Source organism: Numida meleagris, chromosome Z (assembly GCF_002078875.1).
Source record: "Numida meleagris isolate 19003 breed g44 Domestic line chromosome Z, NumMel1.0, whole genome shotgun sequence".
NCBI classification, from domain to species: Eukaryota; Metazoa; Chordata; class Aves; order Galliformes; family Numididae; genus Numida; species Numida meleagris.
The window spans coordinates 35,588,281-35,614,593 of NC_034438.1; the positions used below are offsets into that span (position 1 = coordinate 35,588,281).

The following is a 26,313-nucleotide window of genomic DNA, read 5'->3' on the forward strand; positions in this document are numbered from 1 at the left end:
TGTTGTTTTGCATTCCGATATTTTATTTAGTAAATTAGTTTGTTTCTCCTCAGATTGTTGCTGCTGTTCTTTGCTCTCAGGGCCATCTCCCTACCCTTTTCCCCCTTTCCCCTTTTCCCGGGACGTGGGCCCTTGGGTCCCCCGTCCCCTTCGTCACGGAATCGGGCCTAACGCCCGTAAACTGTTGACAGTCTTACCATGCAGAAAGGCATGAACACCCCCCCAGCTGCTATACCCAATTCAAACTTAATTTCACATAGCTGCTTTTCTTATAGTGAACTTTCCCTTTTTCCCACCACTTATTTCTGGTATCTTCCCCAGAGAATAACCAGATGCTTACTTATTCCTCTTATGGTAAAGATGCGACAGATTTCATTTAATCCTCATAAGGGCAATTCATTAATGAGAGCACATATAGCTACAGAATTTTATTTTTTTAAAAAAAAGGAACACAAACTTGTAAAATTCCATCCCCTTCTGAACAACTTTAACAAATTTCTATTTTAATAAATTAATAGATCTTCCACTTGTTTTGAGATTCATTACATGCCCTATGTCTAGAGAAATCAAAGTGACCTGGTAAGCCAATACAACAAATTCTGAGAATATTTGCTATCTTTCTCAGATTCACGGAACTAAAGGATTATGCGTAACAGCGTAACACAGAACCACAGCTAACAAAGGAAAGCTCAGAAGCTTTGACTTCTTTTTTTTATTTTTTTTGTCTCTTCTTCAGCCACAGGCTCATTGAATCTCCTTTGTTATCATTTCCTTTTTATTTTTCATGCTTCCCAAACATATTTTAAAATTACTAATACAAATTTTATTTTGTTCAGCTTTATTGTTTCCTTTGTAGTTTGCATTCATTCTCCTTGTTTTCCTTGTTACGGTCACTTCCATTTTGTGTTATCATTCTAATTTTCTTTTTGGCATCCCAGTCACACTTTCATCTTTTCTCTGTTTCCTCCTGTGAAATACATAATCCCCTTTTATCTTCTCTATTTTTAATTATCCTCTTTACTGAGAATACGATTTCATTTCATTTGTCCCAGTCTGTTCTTCTCTCTCCTCTGTCCTCATCTCAGTTCTTTCACTCTCCTTTTCAGTTGTCCAGTGCTCCTTCCTCATCAAACTAAACATACCTTGTGATATATGTTTGACATATATAAGATACATGTGAGATATGTATGTGGTACGTTAGTAATTATCTCCTCATTAATTTTTCCTCCTTATCTCCTCAGTAATATTTTGGCTGTCTCCAGCTATAGTGTCTCAGTTGTTCTTCCCTCAGGATCAGACTTGCAGCTACATGGAAAGAGCACCTTGAAGGCTTGTCTACTGATAACTGCTTCTGTTACAGGTACACAGAAGTTAGCAAAACTTATACCATGTGGGGGGAGACTTAACAACAAAGAGGTCAACAGACTCTGGTAGATCTTATCTCTATGAGGCCTCCGGAGTCTGGAGACAGGGCTAAGGTGTAAACAGAATACTCTTTAGTATGCACAGCTAATGTGGTCACATCTGGGACAGTTAAGGAACCCTTTGTTTGTTATCTATGTTGTTGTGAAGAACTTAAGGATAATTAACCGTGAGTGGATTTACTGCTTACTAGTGAAGGATATATAAGGTGTGTGTAAAACACAATAATGAGTACTTGCTATTCTGATACACTGACTGAGGGAATTCTGTAACGGGACCAAGCGCCGACAATACCACGCAAGCACCTACCCCAAAAAAGAATTCTCTTTTCTGTGTAAAATTATTTTCAGAGAATACGTATGGCCTCCATCTTTATGGTCAACTGAGCTAGATTTCAGAGAATTACTGGATAGGACACTTGTAGGTCTCCCCCTCTAAATTTCAGTACCTCATAAATAGTGGGAAACGTTCCTCATGCAATAGAAGTCATTTTGGACTGGTAAGCAACCTGATCTGGAGAAAACCAAACACTGTCACTGATATCTATCTACCTACTGGATGTAGCATTGACAGACAGGGCTGTGAATCCAAGATCTGGACCATACCTTCACTTAATATGGGCTTGATCCTTGAAACGGGCAATAAGATAGCAACATTAAAAATGATGAAACATTTGTGATACTTTATTTCTCTTTTCATTACTGTCTTTGCAAAATGACAGAAAGCTTAGTAAGTCCTCAAAATAGGCAAGAGACTGTGAAACTAGACCTTTGGATTTCTGAGTCTCACAAGCCCGTAACAGCCAATTTGGTTACTTTCTGCCTTTCTGCAGGATGGCAATAAATATTTCAAAGCTGGCATTAAGTACAAATATTTAGAAAAAATTGTAAGAATATAAATGGTTTCAGTCAAAACATACCATATCTGTTATAGTAGCCAAATGTTTATTTGGCCAGTACTACAGGATCTAACTTGTTTTGATCTTCTAGGAGCTCCTCAGCTATAGGTAATGGCCTAAATGACTCAAGAACAATTGCGATTTCAGTAATTTTCACATTCTGTCTTCTCTTCCTTCATACTTTCCATGGTTCCTTTGGATATAAGCACCACCACATACTGAAGCCATCTCTTTATAAAGATAATACAGCAGCATAACCAAATTTTACACTGTGTCAGATTACACACTGGAGAGTTTTCCTTGTTACATTTTGCATGTAAATCTGTATACTGGACAGCATACAATCTCATGAACCTATCTCTCCTCTCTCACTTGTTCTGGAAAATGAATTGCAGAAATTTTGCTTTTTGCTTAGTTTAATGTCTTTGTTCTGGTAATTGCAACAAATTCAGTAAGTCTAAAATCTCTGAATGCTGTAGTGCTGAAATGATCAATTTGCTTTTGCTGGTATATCAGTCATATGAGAATTCACACGTTCTCAACAAACACATTTGTTGAACGACAAATCTGCGAGAGGATCAAACTCTATCTGTGCTTACATATTTGTGCCTCAAGAATAGCCTTTTACTGATACATGATTTCTCAGACCTTTTTGTGATATTTTTCCCTCCAGTGCCTGATCTACCAACATGAAACTTTCAGTGAAAAAGGTTCCTGTTTCTGACCTCTAACAAACATCAAATCAAAGAGTTCTGAGGTTTCCTCAGATTTCACCAAAGTCTAATTTACAGCAACCTCCCTCCACTGGAAGGAGGTTTGTACCTATGTTTTCCTAGCTACGCATTTAAGGAAATGCACCTAGAGCTGAACTGAATGTGAAGGAAAAATCTGAAACAAATGAGAATTCCAATGTACTTGATGATGGTGCAATGGTCAGAGAAGATGCCAGTGATGACAGTTGAACGTCCCTTTGCCTTCCCAGCCCCCTTCATATATTCTCAGGCATAGGATGACAAAGGGAAGTCCACGGGTCACATGAACAGACATTGTTGACATATTACTATCTCCGCCTCATCTATCCAATCAAACCACCCAACCTTTTTATCAGATCCTTGCTAAGGAGTAGCCTCTTCTCACAAACCTACCAGAACCAAAAGTGGTATCTGCCAACTCAATAAAGAACGACATGACCCCTTAACAAAATTGCAGTCGAGAAAATGCAATTTTTTTTACTGTTGCTTTCACATGAAGATGAAGCATAATGTTATGTGTACAAGTCTGTGGAGTTGGATGATATGCACCCCAGGGTTCCAAAGAAATTGACTGATGTGTTTGTTAAGCCACTCTCCAGCATATTTGAAAAATCATGGCTGTTAGGAGAAGTCCCTGGTGTCTGGAAAAAGGGAAACATCACTCCCATATTCAAAAAAGTGAGAAAGGAAGATCTGGAGCACTACAGGCCAGTGACCCTCACGTCTGTGCTGGGAAGATCATGGAGCAAATCCTCCAGGAAGAGATGTTAAGGCACATGCAAGAAGAGATAGCCAGCATGATTTCACCAAGGGCAGATCATGCCTGAGCGATTTGGTGGCCTTCTATGATGGAGTGATGGTATCAGTGGACAAAAGAAGGACAACTGATGTAATCTACTTGGACTTGTGCAAGATCTTTGACATGGTCCCGCACCACATCCTTATCTCTAAATTGTAGAGACCTGGATTTGAAAGCTGGACTATTAGGTGGATACAGAATTGGTTGAATAGTTGTAGCCAGAGGGCTTTTGTCAATGGCTCCATGCCCAGGAGGAGGTCGGTCACAAGGGGTGTCCCTGAAGGGTCCATCTTGGGACCGATGCTTTTCAGCACCTTTATCAATGACATCTACAGAGGGGTTGAGTGCACTCTCAGCAAGTTTGCTGACAACGCTAAGCTGAGTTGTGCAGTTGACACAAAAGAAGGGAGGGACACCATCCAGAGTGACTAGGACATGCTTGAAAAGTGGGCACATGAAAATCTAATGAGGTTTAACAAGGCCAAGTGCAAGGTATTGCATTGAGGTCAAGGCAATGCCAGATACAGTACAGACTGGGAGAAGAAGTCATTGAGAGCACCCCTGTGGAGAAGGAATTGGGGCTTCTGGTGAATGAAAAGCTGGATATGAACCAGCAGTGTTCTCTTGCAGCATCCTGGGCTGCATCAAAAGAGTGGTGTTCAGCAGGATGAGGGAGGTGATTATCCCCTTCTGCTCTGACCTTGTTAGGGCCAATCTGGAATACTGTGTCCAAGCCTGGGGTCCCCAGCACAGGAAGGATGTGAAACCATTGGAGCAGGTCCAGAGGAGGGCAGTGAAGACGATCAAAGGGTTGGAGCACCTCTCCTATGAAGAAAGGTTGAGTGAGTTGGGCTTGTTTAGCTTGGAGGAGAGAAGACTCCGGGGAGAGCTTACTACAGCCTTCCAGTACTTGAAGAGAACTTACAAGCAGGAGGGGGACTGATAATGATAGGACAAGGAGCAATGGCTTTAAATTAAAAGGGGGTAGATTTAGATTAGATGTTAGGAAGAAATTTTGTACTCAGAGGATGGTGAGGCACTGGAACAGGCTGCTCAGAGAGGTTGTGGATTCCCCGTCTCTAAAAGTGTTCAAGGCCAGGTTGGATGGGTTCCTGGGCAGCCTGATAGGTGGCTGGCAACCCTGCCTATGGCAGGGAATTGGAACTAGATGATCTTTGAGGTCCCCTCCAACTTTAGCCATTCTATGATTCTATGATCATGTAGGTAATACTTAAAGTGCTAATGTCACAGCATGAAAGTGGGAAATGAAAACTACTACTGAGGATCACTATATATGTCTGTTGTGCCAACTTTAATATAAATGGAGGATTTGCTTTAACATAATTGTGCAGCTTGTTCTTCAAAACCTTGTGCTACAGTCCACCTATTCCAGGAGGGTGGCCAACTGCATGTAGATAAATCTCTTCTGATCTATACATGGCTTTGAAGAGGAAACTACTTTGTCCATTTTTCAATTCTGAAAGCTTGATACATGCTAAAAGAGTACGCTGATTTAAGAAGTTTATGAAAGATACAAAAAAAATCTGTCTACTCAAAACATTCTGATTTTGGGATCCATTTGCAATTAAATCTCCATAAAAGGTTTATAAAGGATTTTCCCTTTTATAACAGTTCCTGAAAAAGAAGCTAGAGGGTACCTAGTTTTAATAAGAATAAAGAATTTCCACAGTGATCTCTCCCTCTCCACCTCCCCACATCCCCCTAGAAAAGGCTAGTTTCCGGCCTGGGCAATATTGCACATTCGTGTTATCTTCATTCTTCATAATAGTGAAATCCTTTTGCCTCTTCATTGCTCTCCCCCTCCCCAAGGTTATATTTCATGCTGCAAAATAGCATATGTCTAGCTAGTCTAGTCTGACAAGTAAATAAGCCTCTATTAAGTCATTAAAACAATCAGTAGACCTTTTACATTTTAATCCTTCAGGGTAGCTGTTAATCCTAATTTGAACATTGCTTCAATGGTCAGACTCCATCTATTTCCAAAACAAGTAAAATCTCTGTCACATAGAGAATATACTACTACTAGCATTATTCTGTCCAAGATTTAAATCTTTTGATAGATGAAGTTTCCAACATAAGAATTTGGATTTAGAAGAAAAATGTCACTAGCACAAGATCAATATGCTTTCAAGGCTGTTTGTCGGGTTTGCAGATATCACACAAACCTCTTATTCTACTCTCTGAACCACTACTGAGAGAACATTACTCCTTCATAACACATACCAAACTCGAATTTGACTATTGATATGTAGGTACTGATTCTACTAACAGATATATGCTCTTCTAAAGAAAATCTGAAAATATTCCTAATTAACTCACAACCTCTTTCATGAAAACTTTTAAATAGGTTACATGTGATTATTGTATGGGTATAAACCATTTGTAAATCCCTTTTTCCACTGCTCCAAGAAGTACACTTATATGAAGGGAAGTTGTGCATTCATGATTGAAATGCTTGGCAACCATGCTGGAATCTCTTTAAGGATTTAGAACTTTAAAGGTATTTCAGTTAGTAGTAATAATTCAGTTAAACTACAGTTTAACTGTAGATAATTCACTTAAAAAATTCAGTAGAAACAAAACCATAAAAAGCTGTTAAGGCAAACAGCAGTAATTAATGGTGTACTGTGTATATGGAAACATTTCCGAGCAAAAAGGGTGAAACTTGAGGTGCAAAATTTGAAGAGAGAACCTGTGAGCATTAGTATGGCATCTTCTCATGAACTGATTTTAGGCCACATTTGGTAATAAGAAAGTGCTACTCTATATATTCACAAAATGGGTAAAGTTAATGACATGGTAATCTACGACAGTGACTTTTTGCCTGAAAATGAGTAATGGTCTTCAGAACAGACCTATTAGCAGAAGACTTTCCAGGCATCACAGGCAGGAAGAAATGAGTTGCATGTGGGGATCTAAAAAGGTAAAACATGCTCGATATTTTAGAAGAAACACAGATCCCTATTTATTCTGAACAAAAGTTGGTGTTAAAATTTAGATTTTAGATTTTAGAATGATTTTAATTAAGAAATAATGTAGGAGCTTGTGGGATGCACAAGAATTTTAGAAGAATAATAATTAAATATGAGGACTACAATATCATGGCAGAATATCCGTTGAGATCCAAGGCCTATTCAATTTTATTTATGCCTATAATCAGTAAGGTTAAATTTATATAAAGTTTTGAAAAGGGGAAATCCAGTACCTGTCTACACAGATCTGAAGGGGCATTACAAAGGTGTTAGAGCCAGACTCTTCTTGCTTAGTCCTGGCAATATAAGGTAAAATAGTCATAAATAACTGTTTGGAAGCTTTTCACCCTCATCAGGGAGGGTGGGGAAAGTCCCCAGACTTTTTGCTGAAGCTCAGATAGATGGTTGAGGACTCATCACTGGAAGTTTTCAGATTCAGCTTGATAAAGCTATGGATGAGCTTATCTAGCACTGGTGATGGTCAGCTTTGAAAGAAGACTCATATGTGGAACCTTCAGAGGTCTGTTCCAGCCCATATGGAATCACTCATTCTTCAAATATCTGTGATCTTGTGTTCAAGGTAGTGAGACAGAGGTTAGTATTTTGAGCACTTCTAGAAACAGAGAATCAGAAATCAGCAAACTGACCAGTGAATCAGCAAATTACATCAGACTGGCTTGCTGTAAATCCCTACCTGTCAAGAAACAGTATAAGGAAAGCATCATAGCTGGAGTACAGCTGCAGTTCACTAAGTGAATCTTGAAAAATCATACATTTTGAGTGGGGACATTTTATTGTGCCTAAAATCACTTTCATCACAAAAAGTTTTTGCAATATTTTTGAGCTAGGATGAACTAGAAGAGTTTTAATTTTATGTTTCTGTGTAAAAATTTCTACAGAGCTGCCAAGTTATCCACGTAATACTGAAAAAATGTACTATATGGCTGAGACCCTTACAAAAATATTTTTCCTTCTTTCCAGAGGGCATTTTAAGATCTTCCTACCTTCCAATTCCAGTGAGGAGTCCAGGACTCAAACATTTGTGTGAACTGAATATGAGAAACATTTTTGTTCAGATCACTTTCAATATTTACTTTTGAACTCGAAACAGTTTTTGAGAAGTTCAACTTACTTTTCGCATTTCTTACTGCAAAATGATTCACTTTGAAACTTTATGCTTTGGGAGAACTGGTGGCTCACTGTAGGCAACAGCTGCTGGATTGTGTTAAGGTTCTCTTCACTTGTGAAAATAAAGACCTTCTCTAAGCACTGAAGCATTAAATTGACCTCTAACTAAATGCACAACTGGGTTACTCTACCGAACCTGCAAACTCAGACTAACCTGCAAATGCTCTCTATGCTTGTCTGGGAAGTGTTTTTGTGTGAATAGTTTTTGGGGGCAGAATCAGAATTCTGGTATAAGCTGAAGAGGTAGAGGGGAAACAGAGATTTCAATAAAACCCCTCTTTTTCTCCAGTGGTTATAAATTCACAGGGGTATAAGGCAAGGTTTTTTTCTTATTATTATTTAACAGTCGCATTCCTTCAGGAAATTAGATGGTGCTGAATGACTGCAAGTGATGTTATATCAAAAACAGTTTTTTTTTTTTAAATTACGTGGCATATTTACTGGCCCAATTTAAACTCAGTTTTTGTAAGAAGAGAGAATGTTACTTTCTTAATCTATTTTAGGGGAATACAGTTTTTCGTGTCTTTTATAGGTGAGTAGTAAGCTTGAATTTTCTCCTTGTGAATAACACATGATCCCAAACATCTAGAAGAACTATAATTGTACTGAAAAATGGTAGTTGAAGCACAGAAAGAAAAATAAGAAGTGACAAGCCTGGCATGCAAAAGTCAGGCTTAAAAATAAGAATAAAATCTGCTTTTAGCACCATTGTCTAAGGACAGGCTGTGAAATAAGAATTTACAAACTGTTTATTTGTTCCAGAATCGGTTCTGTTTTCTAGCCTCCTGCTCGTATCCTTTTTTTTTTTTTTGGTGATTGATGAATAATTGTACCTTTCCCAGCTCTCCAGAGAACTGAAGTCTGATGCCGTCAGTGTTTTAATTCCACTTTAAAGCTTACTACTGTAAAATGGTAAATAAGGACATGTGTGCACAGACACATGCCTGTTCAGATGAAGATTCCTTTGCAGCACTGACCCTGCACACATAAGACCAAGGACCTCTACTGCTCTGCTGGAACCAAGGGTAAGGAAGGGCATCAAAAAGTGGCCATCTGTTTGGCTGACCCAGCAGGGCAGGTGGTCCTTCCCTCACCCATATGGTCACCTTTCTATTAACTAGAGGCAAAACAGCACTAAATCACCTTCTTTAAAAACAGAAGAAAGTGAAACACAGCATAAACAAAGAACTTCCTAATCCTTACGGTGCTAGTAATTTCATTTGCCAAAGCTATACTGTCACTCAAACTAGAAAACATAAAAATTCTGTATGTCACAGAGTCAAGCTGTACAAATCTCACCTGCAACCTTCCTTCTCAGCAGTTCTTTCACTTTTTGGATTTTGAAGAATTGTTGTGAGACCTGAGTATTTTTGTATTTATAAGAGAGTAATTTGGCAGGAGGAGGTTAAATGCTAGAGTCAGTACATCACATAGGAAAAGGGAAAAGAAAAGGAAGATACATATTCTTGGGCATGGGGGGAGGATGCAAAGAAAAACCAGAGATGAGAAATCCTTCCTTTTTTTGTAGGTTTTTGATGAGGTCATGAGAGCTAACAAGATTTGGAGTTCAGCCACTTCTCAGTAGATAAATGTCTTGTATAAGTCTGAATTAAGTTACACCTCTGAAGAGATTTATTTTCTAATATGAAGCTTCTATCAACAACAAAAAAATATGCTGTAAACCATACAAGCTGACAATTTTCTTATAAACATCTTCAAAATAATTCCTGTTTATGGTACATTTTTCTGCAGCTTGACTACTTTATATACGCCATTTTCAAGTATGACTCTCTAGTTAGCCTAGGCTTAGGCCACACTACCTCCATCTGCTAAGAACACTAACAAATACAAACACACAACTTAGAAGACATATACACTTGTGCATAATCACAATCTATCTGAGAAAAAGAAATTTGTACACTGATATTGTAAAACTAAAAAGCCTGAACTGCTCTCATTTTGATTTACCACCGCTTCCAATCAATTGGTTCACACAGTGGTGCTGAAAGATCTAAGCAGACACTATTTCAGTTTAAGCAAAGACTGCATTCATGATACAGAAAGCTTTATCAAGCACTGCTGAAATGATAGTTTTTGTGCATCGTATTTTGCCAGCCCATAATTCATTATCCTCTGATACCCAAGTGTTTAAATGCGTTTCCTAATCTCATTCCAATTTCAAGTGTCTCACAAAAAATATCCCCTTTCCTAGCCTAAAAATTGCGTGTTTATGGAGAGTTATTAGCAAAAAGACTGTATATGGTCACTTTTGAAAAGTGATTTCTGTTTTCATTCTTTCATTCTTATGCAGATACAACGCTGAGTTTTTCCTGGACAAGTTGATGGTTGGATTTGATGACTGTGAAGGTCTTTTCCAACCTAAATGACTCCATGATTCTAAGACTGAAAAAAAGTTTTATCTGTCAACTATGCAACTGAAGATTTGTTCCCTAAGTAGGCAGTAATCTCAGTTTACAGAACTGATCCTTTTCTCTTTTGCTAGCACTAAGTTTATAGTAAGTAGAAGGAAATAACAATCACAAAAATAAAAGTATCTCAAAAGAAGTAAATGTCACATCTAAATTAAGCTTCTGTAACACTACCAAAATAATAACCAATATTGAGACATTATATTTTATTTTACCTAATCAGAAGTACTAACCTATTTTTTTTTTTTTTGTCATTTTGCTGTCGGACTTGATGATCTTGAAGGTCTTTTCCAACCTGAGCAATTCTGACTGTGAAAGTGGAATGCAATTATAAAAGAAAAAATATAACTTTGAGAGAAAACCTTCTGCTTCAGTCTGATAATGACATGAACTGTGCTATCCCAAAATGATCTTAAAAAGAGAGATCAAAGGACCACGTGAGGTTATATTCTGTCTCTGGCTGTGGTCAATGACAGCTGTCCAGGACTAGTAAATATAGGGCAAACACAGAGTAACTCTTTACAGGTAACATTGTCTAGCTCTAAATATGGATGGCTCTGTGCCTACTTGAGTTGTATACTCATTTCTCCTGCAACCTTTCTGTCTAGTACAGAATTTCATACATGTCCATACATCTGCTGACATTCCAAATTGCAAAGATTTTGTCACAGAAAGATCTCACTTTTTGTCACTCTTTCTCTGCCCTTACTAGATCACCTCAGTGGTCTTTTCCAACCGTAATGATTCTATGATTCTATGATTATGAAATGAAGGGACCAGAATTGTATATAGTTTTGAGGAGATGAGGGGTACCAAACATCTAAGTTGAAGAGCTTTGACAAATACTGTTTGAAACTTATCAGAAACAAATTGATATATCCTTTTGTGCTGCAATCTTGGATACAGTACACCAAAATGAAATTTTATTAGCTTTGTTCACCATTATTTGCTTATCTCTTGCTCATCCATAACATTAGATAGTAGGCAGTGCTCCCTGAAATATACCAAACTTATTGTCTATTTAAAATCAGTTTCTTTGACGTAATTGTAATTATAAAAAAAAATGAAGAAAATGTCACTCACGTGTATTTATCTTCTGAAGTGAAATGTGCTTTTCCAGCTGTCTACGAAGTTTCACCTCTGCTCCATACTTGCCAGTAGTGCCATTGTCAGCCAAAATGAAATGTGAATGCATACTGTTGAGTACTGTCAACTTACTCATAGGATTGGACATTGTCTGGTATGGTCGGACCACCTGCAATTTGGAGACAGAGGAAAAAGTAGTACTAAACAGAAAAGATACTCTGAACTGTATCAGTTATAAAACACTGGTTGACGAGATGACAAAAAGAAAATTGTTCGTGAAAGGCTATTGAATTATTGCATTTGAGCACTGCTGTCTTCTTTTGTGTAAAACAGAAAATAACTTTTGTACTTAAACCGTTCCACACTTAAAAGTGTGGGAAATGATGACCTTTTAGATGTAGACTTTGCTTGGAGAGACTCCCACTTTAATCTGTTTTCAGTGGCATCAGCAGACACTGTTCTGGAAACAAGTCCAGCTAACGGACTCCAAAGGTCTATGTGAACACACACATGATGTACATCCTCTTTGCTGCTGCTTTTCAGGAGTGATCCCACAAATCCTCTTGAATTCCAATTGAGCTCTTTGATTCTTCATTCACAGTCCCCAGTATCACCATGCCTCTGCTACAGGTCATTGAGAGCCACCAGCACTGGAGGTCCTTCACAGACACTCCAGCACGGGTGAGTGCCACTCTTAAGAGAGGTGTAGACATGATATTACACCATATTTTCAATTTCTTTGGAAAAAAAAAATTATGGCTCATTCTTCGCACAGTACAAAGACAGTTAACTGTATTGAAAATAACTTTAGAAAGTTTCCATTCAGTTGGGAATTTGCAACACTTCCTTAGATTAGTGTGTGTCAGAAAAAGCTCTTCTGTAGATAAGCAGATTAAATTGCTGCAGTTCTATCCCAAACATAGCCTCCAGTCAGAACCAAGCAATAGTACTGGTCCACGTTTGGTTTTCAGGTACCTTGGTGGTTTTCCAGTGACATATGTAAGGATGCACTGATGTGACAAAAGAATTGCTGTTGTGCAGAGGGATTATGGCTGATCAGTCAAAGACATTTGCTAGAAATACAGATCTCCACATTTTTTACACATTTTCATTTTGAAAGACAAAATTCCTGAGATTTTGTAAGATGAAGCCCTGGCTAAAGAAATGCCAATCTGACATGTTACAAAACTTAGCTCCACTATGCTTCTTCTGCAAGGTATTTTCTTCACAGCTCTAACATTGTACTTTACGAAAACCTAAAAATATCTTGTCCTTTTCAATGTACAAAATTATTTTCTCATATTTTGACAAGACTATTTGCAGATAGAAATAAATTAACTTATTAAATTTGTTTATAAGATTAGATCCCATTTTGTTGTTCAAAAGAGTTATCTAATCAAGAAATAATTATTTATAAATACCATGTGTTAGATACTCTTTGGTCAGAGATCCCTTTCTGTCTATTTCACTTGGGAACTGTTGCAGCACATTGGTCAACTTATCAACAGCAAGAGGAAACTCACAGACATACGCGAAATGGTCACACAGACGATACTTATTAAGCTACCTGTCCTGAAATGGCTCTGAGAAGACAAGATGGCAGCTGGCCAACAGCAATGCAGCATGCTCCAAGACTGCAGAAACAGGTGATAGCTTTGGCTCAAGTTTCTTTTATACTATTTTTTTTTGTATCCCATTCATAAAACATTATTCTACCTTAACATCTATCAGTATGGTGTTAGAAGATGCTTGTTAACTAGCTTCTACACACAAAAACCATGTCTCACATGTTACCATCAGAAAGAAAACAGTGGTTCTTTCTCCCACAAACAAAATCAAACTAAAACAATTACATGCTTAGCAGCTGATACCTGCTCTCTCAAAACAGAGGGGACAGGGCAGTAAGATCTGTCAGAAGAGGAATGACTTCAGTTGCCTATTCATGGTTCTACCACACTAAAGACAATCAGCTGCTGTGAATGTAATTTTACTGAAGAGTTGTGTTTTTTCGCCAAGAGCCATGGCTCAGGATTTTATACAGTGACCGCTTGACTTGATTTTCTAATGAGCTGCACCACCAAAGACTCCACTTATTGACTTCGTAATGCTCCACGAGGGCAGAGTAGAAGGTTATGCTTTCTGTGTTCGATGATTAACTGCATGGTAAATCATATTTATAAAATTCATTGACTGGAAAACAAGAATACAATTATTTTCAATTGATCTATTCTCAGCATGTATAGTTGAAAAAAGCTGAAAATCTTCTTTTACTAATAAAGTTCACAAACCAGATGATCAGACTCCTATCATGATTAAAGGTGAAGCAAAATCCTCAGGAAGGCAACAAAATCTTAAGCTTTGAGGTAAACTGTTTTACCAGAACACTCAGCAGACTTTCAGTTTCTCACTCTTGCAGTTCCCATACCTTTGTTCTTTCCAATCTCTTACGTTTTACAGGCAAGATAAAAGGCTGGAAAAGGTTTAACTTTAATCCCTTCTCATCCTCTTTGCAGTCTGGGAAGGGAGAATAATTTTCATCCTCTTTCTGCATCAAGAGGTGGGAATAATGTCCCCTGGCAACATTTTCTGCAGTTTAAAGGAAGCATTTATGCTCAAGACAACCCTTCTAAGTAAAGGATAACAACTGTGAGAGAAGCACACTGTGACACAATAGCCACACTACACAAGGTGAGGACTGGTTCTCTGCATTGTCAATAGGTGAGGAGGTGGGCCAACTTCAGTATTTTCCTCTGCCTCCTGAGGAGACAGCAAGCTTGGATTAAAAGCACCGTTACACTTCTTTTACATTCCCCATGAGCACATGATAGTAAGCATAGGGACAACACCCGAAAAATCCCCTCAGGTATCTCAAAATAGACAATGAGAAAAAATGTAATGAGGTGATCAGTGAGAGAAGAGAAATGAACTAGGTTCTGGAGGCCCTAAGCTGGGGAACAAGGGGGATCACTGACACTGGCTGGAGGCCTGATGCAGTAAAAAAGACCCCAGCTTGTATGGAACTGTACCACACCTCCTAACACTTTCCTAACATCAATCTTGAAGCATGCATCATGCAATCTGACACACAAATCCATATGCAGACAAGGCATTTACAACAAACTCAGTATGTTCAGTGTAATGGTGCAAGGAGAAAGAAAGATGTGAACTTTGCTTCTGAAAGACTTAGCAGCTGTTGTTCAAATGATGCCTTTTCTGATGCCCCACTGTTCTGGGTCTACCCCAGGGAACAGAGCAGTTCTTGGTTTAATTTAAAGGATCCCAGAAGCATCTCTGTCCAAAGCCTCTATATATGCTATGAATAGGACTGTCCCCAGCTTTGCCTCAGGCATGCTTCCCACACTGTAGTTTGCAAAGAGAGCTGAATTTCTCTTTCTTACACTTTTCCTTAGAGTAATTATTTTCTGGCTCAAACCTGACATGAAAAGTAGATTCTTTTTCATGATGTTTTTGGCACTAGACAAAAGTCATAGTGCAATGAAAGTGTAAACTATTTATGGTCATCTATAATCTTTTTCCAGAATTCTATTTAACTACAAGAAATAATGTATTTCTGTAAAGATAATAGAAAAATATCCACCAACATAAGTCAGATCTTGCAACAGAAAATCCTATGGCATAATGAATAATTAGCTGTCTGAGATTTATAACTTTTACTGTTACTCCGAAATCTGCAGAAAGTAGTTAAAGCACAACTTAATCTTTCTCACGCTACAAAAACAGAGATGTTTGAAGGAAAAAAGGAAGTCTCATGCTGTTTGAAGAAGTTTCATGCTGTAGGCTAACATTATTATCCAGATGTACTAAGTGAAAATGAATACACGTATCCTCTCTAATGCATAAATGAATATTTTTTTCTGGTTTGGATAACCTTTAGTCATCTCAAGGAAGATGGTGGTATTCTGAAGATGAAAGGCACTTGGTTCTGGCAGAGTAGTACTCAACTGAAGCTATTTATTATGAGGTATTTACAGACAAGATCAGTGAGAAGGGATTGAGTAGGACTTGGTGTACTGGTGAAAATAAGTCTTTCTCAGTCAGTCTGGGATTGTTCATAGGAAACAATCCCAGGTCTGTAAGCTTTCTGCATTAGACTTATTTTCTGCACTTCCAGTTTGCTCTTGACTAGTCTTATAACTACAGACATACCTTACACATCCCCAGTGTTATAGAAATAAATGATTCTGTATGTTGTACAGCAATCTCACCTCTGAATTCCAACATAATGTTCATCTTTTTGAAAGAGTGTTTTGTTATTAGGTTGTAACTTTCAATAATTAAGTTGTAAACTTTCAATCATTTCCCAGTGATACACTACAGTATGGAAGGTCCTTGCCTTTCCTGTATAAACTGCCTTGTCAGTTACTGTCCCAGTGGTTTTGAGAAGTTCATGACACTAACTTCAGACAACTTCACAGTTCTGATGCAGTCTTCCAAAGTATGCACAACCTTCTAGCTTTTAAATATCCTCCGTTTTCCATCATCCAAATCAACACTGAAAAACTTAAGATATTAGGAAGTAGAGCAGGACTACCGAGTTCTGCTGTATTATTTATGCATACTAGAGAAAACTTTGTTGACAACATGCTTTTACACCCAGTTAAAGTTATACAATCCAGCATCTGCCTTGATATAAAAATGGTTGCTAAAAAAGTGCAGTTTTTAATAACACAGACTGAGAAAGCCAGGTTTCATTTTTTAGCAAAATAAATATGTAAGTGGGACTCATCTTTTGTTTAGTCCAACATAGGCCTTATATAGAAAGATACCAATTTTGCTTCTCATTTCTATAATGTCAGCTGTACAGGAGAGCAGGCTTCAAGCAGCAGTATACTCATCACTTCTGTATTTGCCAATTTGTGCTTTTTTTTCCTTAATGTTCTGAACAAGTCCAAAGAATATTTACTATTGACAGTGATCCTGTTGCACTCACTGCTGAGTGTGAGCCAGATATCAGTGGGAGAAATATGGGGAGAGAAACACTGTAACTCACAACTAAAATAGAACTCTGAGATAAATGAAACACAAAAAACAGGTAGAGAATTTAGGAATTTCTTCTTAAGTTGACCTGCTGAATCCACATACGGAGAGATTTTTATAGCAGGCATGGAAGAATGGGTAACTTGTTTTGGAGTGGTTTGGCATGGCAGCACACAAGATCAATTTTCTCTTTCAATGAAATCAGTAAGTAAAAGGATTTTGGCTTTTTTGTTTTCAAACATTTAATTACTAAACCAAGGCATTCTTCTTAAGCTAGTAGGTCATATACTGAAGCATTGCTGCTAATCAATGACATATCACATTGCTGGAGAAATCCTTTTCTTCACTAAGTCAAACAGTAAAAGCATATCTTAATTTAATACTGAAATACCAGCTCCTTTGGACTAAAAAATGAGACTTGGTTGATTTTACAGAACAAAGGCAAGTACAGAAATCAATGCACTCCTAACCCAGACATTGCTTCTGCTGTGGTGATGAGCAATTAAACCCAAGAGAGGGCTGAACAGACTCTGAAAGGGAAGACAGTGACATGCATGTTACAGAGACTCACAGACTGCGCTTCTTTAGATGGAAAAATGGCTCTGTGTGTAAGGGGAAGAATGGCTTTAATATAAGTTATCTACAAGACTAAGCAAGCAACATTACTTTATCAGTTTTTTTAATCAGAAAATTGGAAATAAGGCAACAGACTAACTTTCTCTTGAGTGCTTTGTTTTTAAATTAGAATTGAAGTGTGTTAAGCTGCGCACTGTTTTCTACTGTATTGCTTTTACAATATCAGTGTAAGGTTAGTCTCCTCAGGGACTTTTAACTGTCACAATATACAAACAACAGTAATATTTCACTTAATTTACTTGTCCACTTATCTTCACGAGTCTGAAGAGAGCCCTTGGGCTACCCAAGAGCTGACTGAGTTGGATGGTAGATGTAATAAAACTTCTCAGCTATGACCTCAGACATGACACAGGCCAGACAAGTGTTGGAGCATTAGCAGAGGCACAGCTCTGCTGAGCAAACCTGGTGTGCATGGAGAGGCAGCATGCACTGGGGTATGTGCATTGGCAGTAATAAACTCTTCCTCCTCTCCACAAATATTCCTTGATTATTATCTGTATTTGATGTTGCTCTAAGCAGTGAGGGTATGCTTTGGCAACACTCTGGTTTTTATCATAATTTAACCAGACATAGTGCATAAAGGCATAAAGCCACGCTGATGCTGGAGTTCAACAGATCTTTTACTATTGGCCGACATTTTTTTCCCCTGCGCAATCTTTTATGCCTTGTGTGTTTTGTTTAATGGCAGTTCATTTTACATTCCTACGGTACTATTTATATTTCCTCTTCTTGGTTCATTTCACAGCATTCACCTCTAATGAGCCAGCCAATATAGTGCACTCTGATTTTCAAAACACTTGCTCACCAAATGTTTCAAAAGAAACTGCATACACTGAACAGGAAAGAAAGTCCTTTGAGAGTTTACTAACTGGAAGTTATAGAGAAAAGGAGGGAAAGTGTTAAGAAGGAAAGGTTAGTTTTTGCAGCAACTAATCACTAAGAAGAGTTAGTAAGAAGTGGCCTACCTCAAACTGAGTCATGTAGAAGTTTGGGGTTAATGGGAGTGCAAAAAACTTGCAGACAATTCAGTGGACTACGAAGAGTTGAGGAAAGCTTTTATAAAGTAGCTTGACTAGATTATAAAATTGAAGATGAAATGCAGTATTAGTAAGCATAAAGAAGTACTATTATATGCACAATAGAAATCATTAACACTTAAATGCCTCAGCATTGCATTATTCCATCGATCAGTCTTTTTATGGAAATATCAGGGGTCATAGAGCTCAGAGGAAAAAATTCTATTTTGTCTATCACAGATATATTTTGGTATTGCTTTTGTTATTGTTGATAACCCTCTAACTGTAACTCTAATGATGCAATCATGGCTGCAGTCATGGAAGACTTGACCTAAATAAGTTTATTTCTCTTCTATTTTTTAAAACTGTTATTCCTTTCTCTGTGGTGACAAGAGTAAGTATTTTTGATTTATCAGAAACCACTCATCCATTTCAAATGAAGGAAGTTAATTTTTTTGAGTGACAGAAAGATGGCCCATTAGAAGGTGTCTGGTGCAATTATTCACTGACGTTTGATCTCATGGCCAATATTTATAAAATTTTTCTCAGTTAAGGTAATAAAAAGTAATAGGATGGAATATGTTGCACGGGAGACTGTCTGTAAGTATGAATATAACAAATTCATCATAATATTGTTGCAAAATGAATCAGACTTCAAGCTTTCCAGTGCATAATGATTGAAGGATGAAGCTTTAGTACATTTTCTTCATGATTTATTTTTAAATAAAGAATATATGTTCCAGAAATTACTGCAAATTTCTATTTCTTGATCTCTTGCTATTTTTGTTGTTGCTAGTTCAAAACTGTTATCACCCACAGTGATAACAGTTTAACAAATAACCCATACTCTGGGTATGAATTGATTTTTTGATTTTTTGTTGTCGCAGACATTAATTCTATAAGGAATTATTAAGTGCAGGATGGAGAGAAAAGGAAAATAACTGCAAAATTTATATATATTGGAGGTTATCTACGTTCACACAGAGCTTACATCTTTGCCAATCAGATCCTCTTGATTTTCCACAATCCCCCAGGGAGCTATGCCAATGGTGCAGATCTTCCCTCGGGATTTTGAGGCATGATCTTTCAGTGCATCTCCAACATGTCGAATGACTCCTGGGGGGAAAAAAGCATAAAACAGAGATTTAAAAATAATGACACTTTTGTTCATTACGGTATAGATTTGCATGGTATGGTATGGATTCATACGGTATGGTATGGTATGGTATGGTATGGTATGGTATGGTATGGTATGGTATGGTATGGTATGGTATGGTATGGTATGGTATGGTATGGTATGGTATNATGGTATGGTATGGTATGGTATGGTATGGTATGGTATGGTATGGTATGGTATGGTATGGTATGGTATGGTATGGTATGGTATGGTATGGTATGGTGTGTGGTGTGGTGTGGTGTGGTGTGGTAGGGTAAGAATCCTATTTTTAGGGAACTCCTATGCAACGAACGCAGGCAACTTAACGTTTGCAAGTCAAGATATGAATGTTTTTTCACTGATTACCATTATAGTAATATTATATGTTCATTTTATCTAATCTACAAAATGATTAAATGAAGTAGCAGGAAAAATATTTACACAGGCTTAGAAATAAAAAGAGAAATAATGAGAGCTGTCTGTAACTTGCTTATCTACACTTGAGTTCACAAATGCACATGCATGCAAGCAGACACATGATACGTATATCCTCAAACATAGAAACAAGCACAGAAATGAAAAAAGAAAAGATGAAGACACTTTGTGCCAGAATAAAGGATAGAAATTTGAAAAAGATCATTTCACTGCTGTGTGGTGTGCTGTTCAGACAGTTTTTGCAAAAATCCACAATCACTTGAGGATCAGCAAAAAAACAGAAATTAGTATATAGAGAATGACTGCTCCCTATTTATCTTCCCTATACTTTCTGATACTGTTGCTTGTATTCTTTAGAACCACTTTGTGTTCTAGAGGTATCCTAGTGCAGAGGACGTAATCCACTCCTCTTTATTTTCACAAAATCAGTTTTTGACTTGTGTATCAATAAGTTATTTCTTATCTATCTGTCCATCCATTTATTTATCTGTTGTATGCAGCTGCACTGTGGCAGACCTGCGGATTTGTTGTGGTTGTTATCTGTTACTCAGTCTCTCCCGTTTGCTTCTTTTTCTCATTCCATGAATTTAAAAATGACTGGATTGTAAGTGTAACAGTCACACAGTAGGTACAATTTTAATCAAGCTTATCTGCACTTTAAATGAACCATGTAAAAAAGAAAGAGACAAAACATTTAAGTCCTTGCGTGTGCTTCCTTCCTGTGGTATAAAAGAAAAAAGAAACATTCTATCCTCGTGAAACAATCAACTATAATTTAAACTATAACCCAGAGTACAAGATATTCTGATAGATACAAAATATCTGATTAGGATAATCAACTTTCAATATAGCATGAATATTCTGAACAGGTTGTCGAAGTTATTTACCAATCAGCTTTATAGTTAGATTTGTTCCATCCCTGGCACATCACTGATTCACAATGTGACGGAAGCTTTTCAGGATTTTTCAATTACACTCCCTGAGAGAAACCTGATGTAAAAATTCAATATGAACAGAACCTACTAGACAGAAAAAATCTTAATTTTTTACAATTTAACATACAGATAAAACACTGGAGTTTCACCTGAATAATTTGAAAACCTAGGCCTGAAGCAACCTGGAGCTTTGCTGCTTGATTCAGAAGTAGCAACCAGAGGTATCCGAGAACACAATATTATGTCTTTTCATAATAACACATCACAACCTGAAGTTAACTGTTTTGAGTAGGTCACTTTTGATTACATGAAAGAAAATCATTTTCAGCAATAGTTATGTTGACTTTTCTGGTTTATTTGTACTGTTCTGGCATTCACAACTATGATGCTTTGAAAAATAGTATCATGCAGTCATGTGTTTGCCAAATGCAAACGTTGTATTTGGTTGTTGCTTATAAAATTTCTGTAGGATGATTTCCAGTGTTCATGTGGTGCTTACACTGCAAAGAGTGTAGAACTTCTACAGTTTTCTAATTTGTTTTTAAATTAAAAAATTATCTGTCTTTGCTATTGTCACCACAACAGTATCTGGCAATTAACACAATTATTATTACCACAGTACAGAGGTCAAAATCTAACCTGATTTTCTCCTTTACTGATGTGATAAAACTAAATATTGTCTTACATTTTATGTGCCCTGGAAACTAAAAGTCCAAGACTCATTTAGCACACATATTCAAATACAGAGTATTTGATCCCCAATGCATTAAAACTAATGCATGATAGAGTGATTACAACCTATTCCATAGACAGTAAGATCCCATACACTCTGTGGGATTACTGAAGTAATAAATTACAGTGTTACTGCAGCAAATAAGAATGACAAGAATTGACTAGTACGTCAGTCCTGGCTCAAAACTTTTTGCATTTATCTTTAGCAGAAGTCTGCTTTTCTCCTGACTCTCTCCTCCTCTTGTTTCCTGCAGGGAGGGTAGCTGGGAAGCTAATTCCCAACATTTATCTATCTAGGGAACTAGGTTTAGCAGATTATTCCCAAAACCGATGCGCTGTCTCACAGAAGAATTGAGCCAGCTGCTGTCTTGGGTTCTTAGAAGGCCCATATGGTATGTTACAGTATTCGACTTTGAATACAAATGACAATGTTGCCTCCCTTGCTCCAGGGGTGATAGGAAAATAAAAGTTTGTAAGAAAGGAAAAGGGATACTTATTCACAGTAAAGTTTTCTATCACATCCACATTTTTTTCCGTTAGCACTTCAGATGGTCTTACAAGAGAAAATAAAATATCTTTTCTGGATAAAAACGTTTTCTGTTTTATCCAGTACAAGTTTGACTTCTTGAGCTTCTGGTTAGTATTCTCTCTCTGTAGGTGACTGCTGATTTTGTCAAGTCTTCACTACTAATATAACTGCCTTACAGGAGGCTTTATTTTCATCTCCCCAGTGTGTTTTTCCCGCTTAAGTGAACCTTGTATTCCTTGGTAGCTGCCAGACTGGTATAAACTTGGCATTTTCATGTTTACACATAGTACCATCAGCACTAATAAAATGAAACATGCAATGTTTACCTAATTCTATCAGCCCTATTTTTTTTCTGTCAGACTGATGAAATCTCATAGATGCCTCTGTGATTTTATTTCAAGGTTGCTGTTACCTGTGTTTACTCCTCCAGTGAATATCCATGCTCCAGTTGTCATAGCAGCCTTAATGAGGCCCTTCCCAAAGACTTGCTTGAGCTTTGGCTGAAGTTCAAAGTTCTGAAGGCCTCCATGCACAGAGATGAGAAGTTTTGGGAGCTCAAGCTGCCACTCTTTGGTCATCAGGTGCAGAAGAAGGTCAGGCTTTGTGTCAAAAGACACACGTACATACTGCAGAAACAAGGGCGGGAGTAGAGAAAAAAAAAGATTGGTTATACTCAGTGATGCCTAATGCATATGACCTATGCCCAAAAGAACACAGAAAAAAAAGGCAAACTTCATGACAAAAGCATTAACTAATTGCAAAGTTGGTAATTTCTGAAGATGTAGAAAACTAGGCTACTAGGGATAAAGGAACACTTCCAATTTACAGGCTGGACGATAATCTTTTCAGGAAATCATGAATTGTATCTATATGCTTAGCAATGTCTAATAGGTAAATATCTTTAAATTAATGATGCAGAAAATGGAAACGTTAAGCAGTCCGACAATAACATCCCACGTAGTCAGTCACAACTGTGAATTTGCTTGTATCTTATTTTGAAATTAACAAAATCAAACACTCAAAACATAAGAAGTAACAGAAATAAGTTTGGCTATTCAAGCAAGAATACAAAAGAGGTACTTTTCAAATGAATGAATGCTGACTTATGATTTATGCATTAATTTGTACATATTCAGGAATTTGCCTGACAAAGCCTAGGCCCCTAAAATTACTCTGAAACACAATTACACATTTCCAGATATTGGCTCTTCTGTGTTGCATCTGCAGCATTTTGTCCCAAGGGAGAACATGCCCATCTGTGTGTGTGTGCTCAAAGGTAGCAACTGACTTCAAATTCTCTACAGTCCCACTCACTACATTGCACACAGACCTCTCTCTGCCTGAAAAGCCCTTCTCTCTGGGGTTCTTCTTACTCTTTCTATTGCTGATGTACAAATAGTTTCACAAAATTTGTGCCATGGCAGATGCTTCTTTGAATTTTTTTATACAGCACTGAAGGGTTATAAAAGAGGATATTAATCCTTTCTATAGCTTACAAGATGTGATATCTCCTTTATCAAATAAAGTAGATTATCAAAAGCCAGTCACCTATCAAATGTCTGTTTTAACCAATACATATAGAGTTATTTCAGGGTTCTCTCTCTTGATAGGTTGTCAGTGCAGCCATCAGGTACATAACACAGAGACCTTTGTTTTCAGCTATAGGAATTCCCAGACGTACATTACTCATTGCAGCATGACAACTAATACACACATATATCCACAACTAATATCCACATATATAATCATTTTGTCCCTTATTATAATGTCTAATCATATTTATAGCCATAAGATTGTTCTGCTTCAGTAAATCACGTGATAGGTGGACATCTTTCCACCTTTCATGTAAGAAAGATTAAAAAATACAGACTTGACTTTTTTTTCCAGAATAAATCAATAATATCCAGGTTTCTTTGCAAGAAAGAATGAATAGCCAATTCCAGCATTTCTGGAAGCAGAAGCCCATTTGTGCAAATCACCAGTGGAAAGCAAGTGAGACACAGCCAAAGTGAGAGATGAGCAAGAACTTGTGAGTCTACATTTGTCCCAGTACATCGGTAATGTTCTCCACAGTTGTCATACACATTCTTAACAGCCACAAGACAAAAAGCATACAGTAATGATGTTTGGCATAGTGTATGGTACTGTTGAGCTTCTATACATGAACTGTATCACCAGCAGCTACCCACTCAACTGTCTGCATTGGAAAATCTCACTGACCAGATAAAATGGTGAGATTAATAGTTTGACTAGGACTCAGGGGCTGCCAAAGTTTTAACACACTGGAGAGATGTTAAGTGACTTAATCCTTATTCCCTTTGCTCTGTTCCTAGGGAGAACTGACCCTGCAAAGTGCTACTACTCATTACACTGCAGGCATTAACAGAGAGACATCATCCTTCAAAAGCGTACAAAAAAACTCTCCTGGTCTAACTATGGAGATTATGTTTTAGTTTCATTGCTACCTCAGTGTGCTTGTGGCAAAGTCAGACTGTGAGCTTTAAGCAGATAATTAGACAAAGTGAATTCATATCAGTAATGGCCAAAAATAAATTTTTGGAAAGCAGAAGCCACAGCGTTGTTCTGTCTGATAGTAAAATGAAAGCATAAATGACATCAGTTGTATATCACATAATCCATCTGGTAACTGTTTTTTTTTGATTCTTTAGTGTCTTTTTATACCCTAGAATGTGTGACTTCACTGTCTCTACCTTCTATAGCCCCTGTATTAATAGCTAAAAATCTTTAATTTTTTATCTACCAAGACTTCTGAGTTGCAATAAACATAAACCTGCATGCTGAATTACAAAGTTATAAGTACTTTCTTGTATTTAGTTGACATCTAGGCATCTTTTATTACATTTTTTTTTGTGCTTTATGCTGCATTCAAAATTCTCTATTCATTTTCTTCATAAGGAGGAAATTTAAGCAAAAATGAATCCAAAATATATTTTTCAAGTAAATTTAAATTTAAATAATCATTGATGAGCTTTGTTGTCATAGAAGCTTTTGAGAAGGGCAATGGCACCTAAAACATGCACAGACCAAATCAACAATTTAAATGTAAAATAAGCTATGTCTGGTGTATCTATCGGTCAATTAATTTAATCTCTCCTTTATGGGAGTGGTTTATGGATATGATGTAACATTTCAGTTGTTACGTGCCAGCAAGATAGGAAGCAAAAGTACAGTTTAGAACCAGTAAATATGCTGACAGACTTGACAGATTTCAATATATGACCATAAAATGAAAGATCGTCATGTTTGTCTTGCCTACTCAATCCCAAAACTATCATTGAGGCTGTCAGCAAGGGCACCTCTTGATGCCAATACTTGTTTCATTTTTTTACAAATTGTTTCCTGAAAAGTAACAATGCCTATTACCCATCAAACAGCCAAATGTTTGCAAGTTGGACTCCAATGTCTTAGGGTAGAAGTCAAGGTTACTGAGTGGTAAAAATATGTTACTCAAGAACAGCCATCTTATGAATGTACATGGTGCATAACAGCAGAAGAGAGTCGCTGTAAGGAGAAAGATTCAGAATAAAGATGAATTTTATTTTATTTCATCGATGAAAATATCTTCAGACAACATTCTGTGATCTGGCAGGCAATCCGACACTGCTCCTCTGGTTCTCTTTTATGCGAGCAAAGACTGCGTGGATATTTCACCTGTCTCAGATAAGATTCCAGCACTGCAGATAGTTCTACAAGCTAAAGACTGATCCCTTGAAGTGTAACTTTCACAGAAAATAAGCTTGATCCAATTCCCACTACATTCAACAGCAAAATTGTAACTTTGACCAAAATCAGACTATTTCCTTGTAAGTTAATATTCTTTATATCTGAAGATCTCCTCCACGTTCCACTAAGCAGTCAGTGGAAGGAGCATCACTGATTTACATGGCCTCTGAACAGATTCCTTTCTGTGTTATTCTCCATTTTTCTGTGTACAACACCATTTTTGAATTCTGTTAAATACCCTTTAAATATAAATTCAGTATAACAAAAAAAGCTTGCTGTTTAATACATGAATTATGTGATTTAAAAGATTATCTAAACATTTTCACAACACTCATGGTTTTTAAGGTGCTTTTTACACAGCTTTGTCAAGACTCAATGCATTTGAAAAGCAAAAATACACAGTTATGTTGTTGATTTCTAAAAATCCTTATTAAAGTATATGTATGAAAAATCCAAATGTAAGAAAGTCTAAGTGAGAAACAATATATATGCTTTGGAATTCTATTTTTGTACTTTCATGATCCTGTGATCCATAAGAAACATTAAGCCCATAAAACTAATAAAC

General features: G+C 37.2%; 1 protein-coding gene across 2 annotated transcripts in view; it reads right to left on the bottom strand.

Annotated features, from left to right (window-relative positions):
- The window catches only part of TRPM3 (transient receptor potential cation channel subfamily M member 3), a 400,218-nt gene that overhangs the window by 110,480 nt on the left and 263,425 nt on the right, over positions 1-26,313 (bottom strand). For both annotated transcript variants that reach the window (XM_021381082.1, XM_021381081.1), the window contains exons 4-6: positions 22,417-22,630; positions 19,209-19,333; positions 11,565-11,736 (exon numbers count right to left, since the gene is read on the bottom strand). In XM_021381082.1, the coding sequence (XP_021236757.1) occupies positions 11,565-11,736; positions 19,209-19,333; positions 22,417-22,630 (511 nt within the window). The remainder of the gene's footprint in view (positions 1-11,564; positions 11,737-19,208; positions 19,334-22,416; positions 22,631-26,313) is intronic.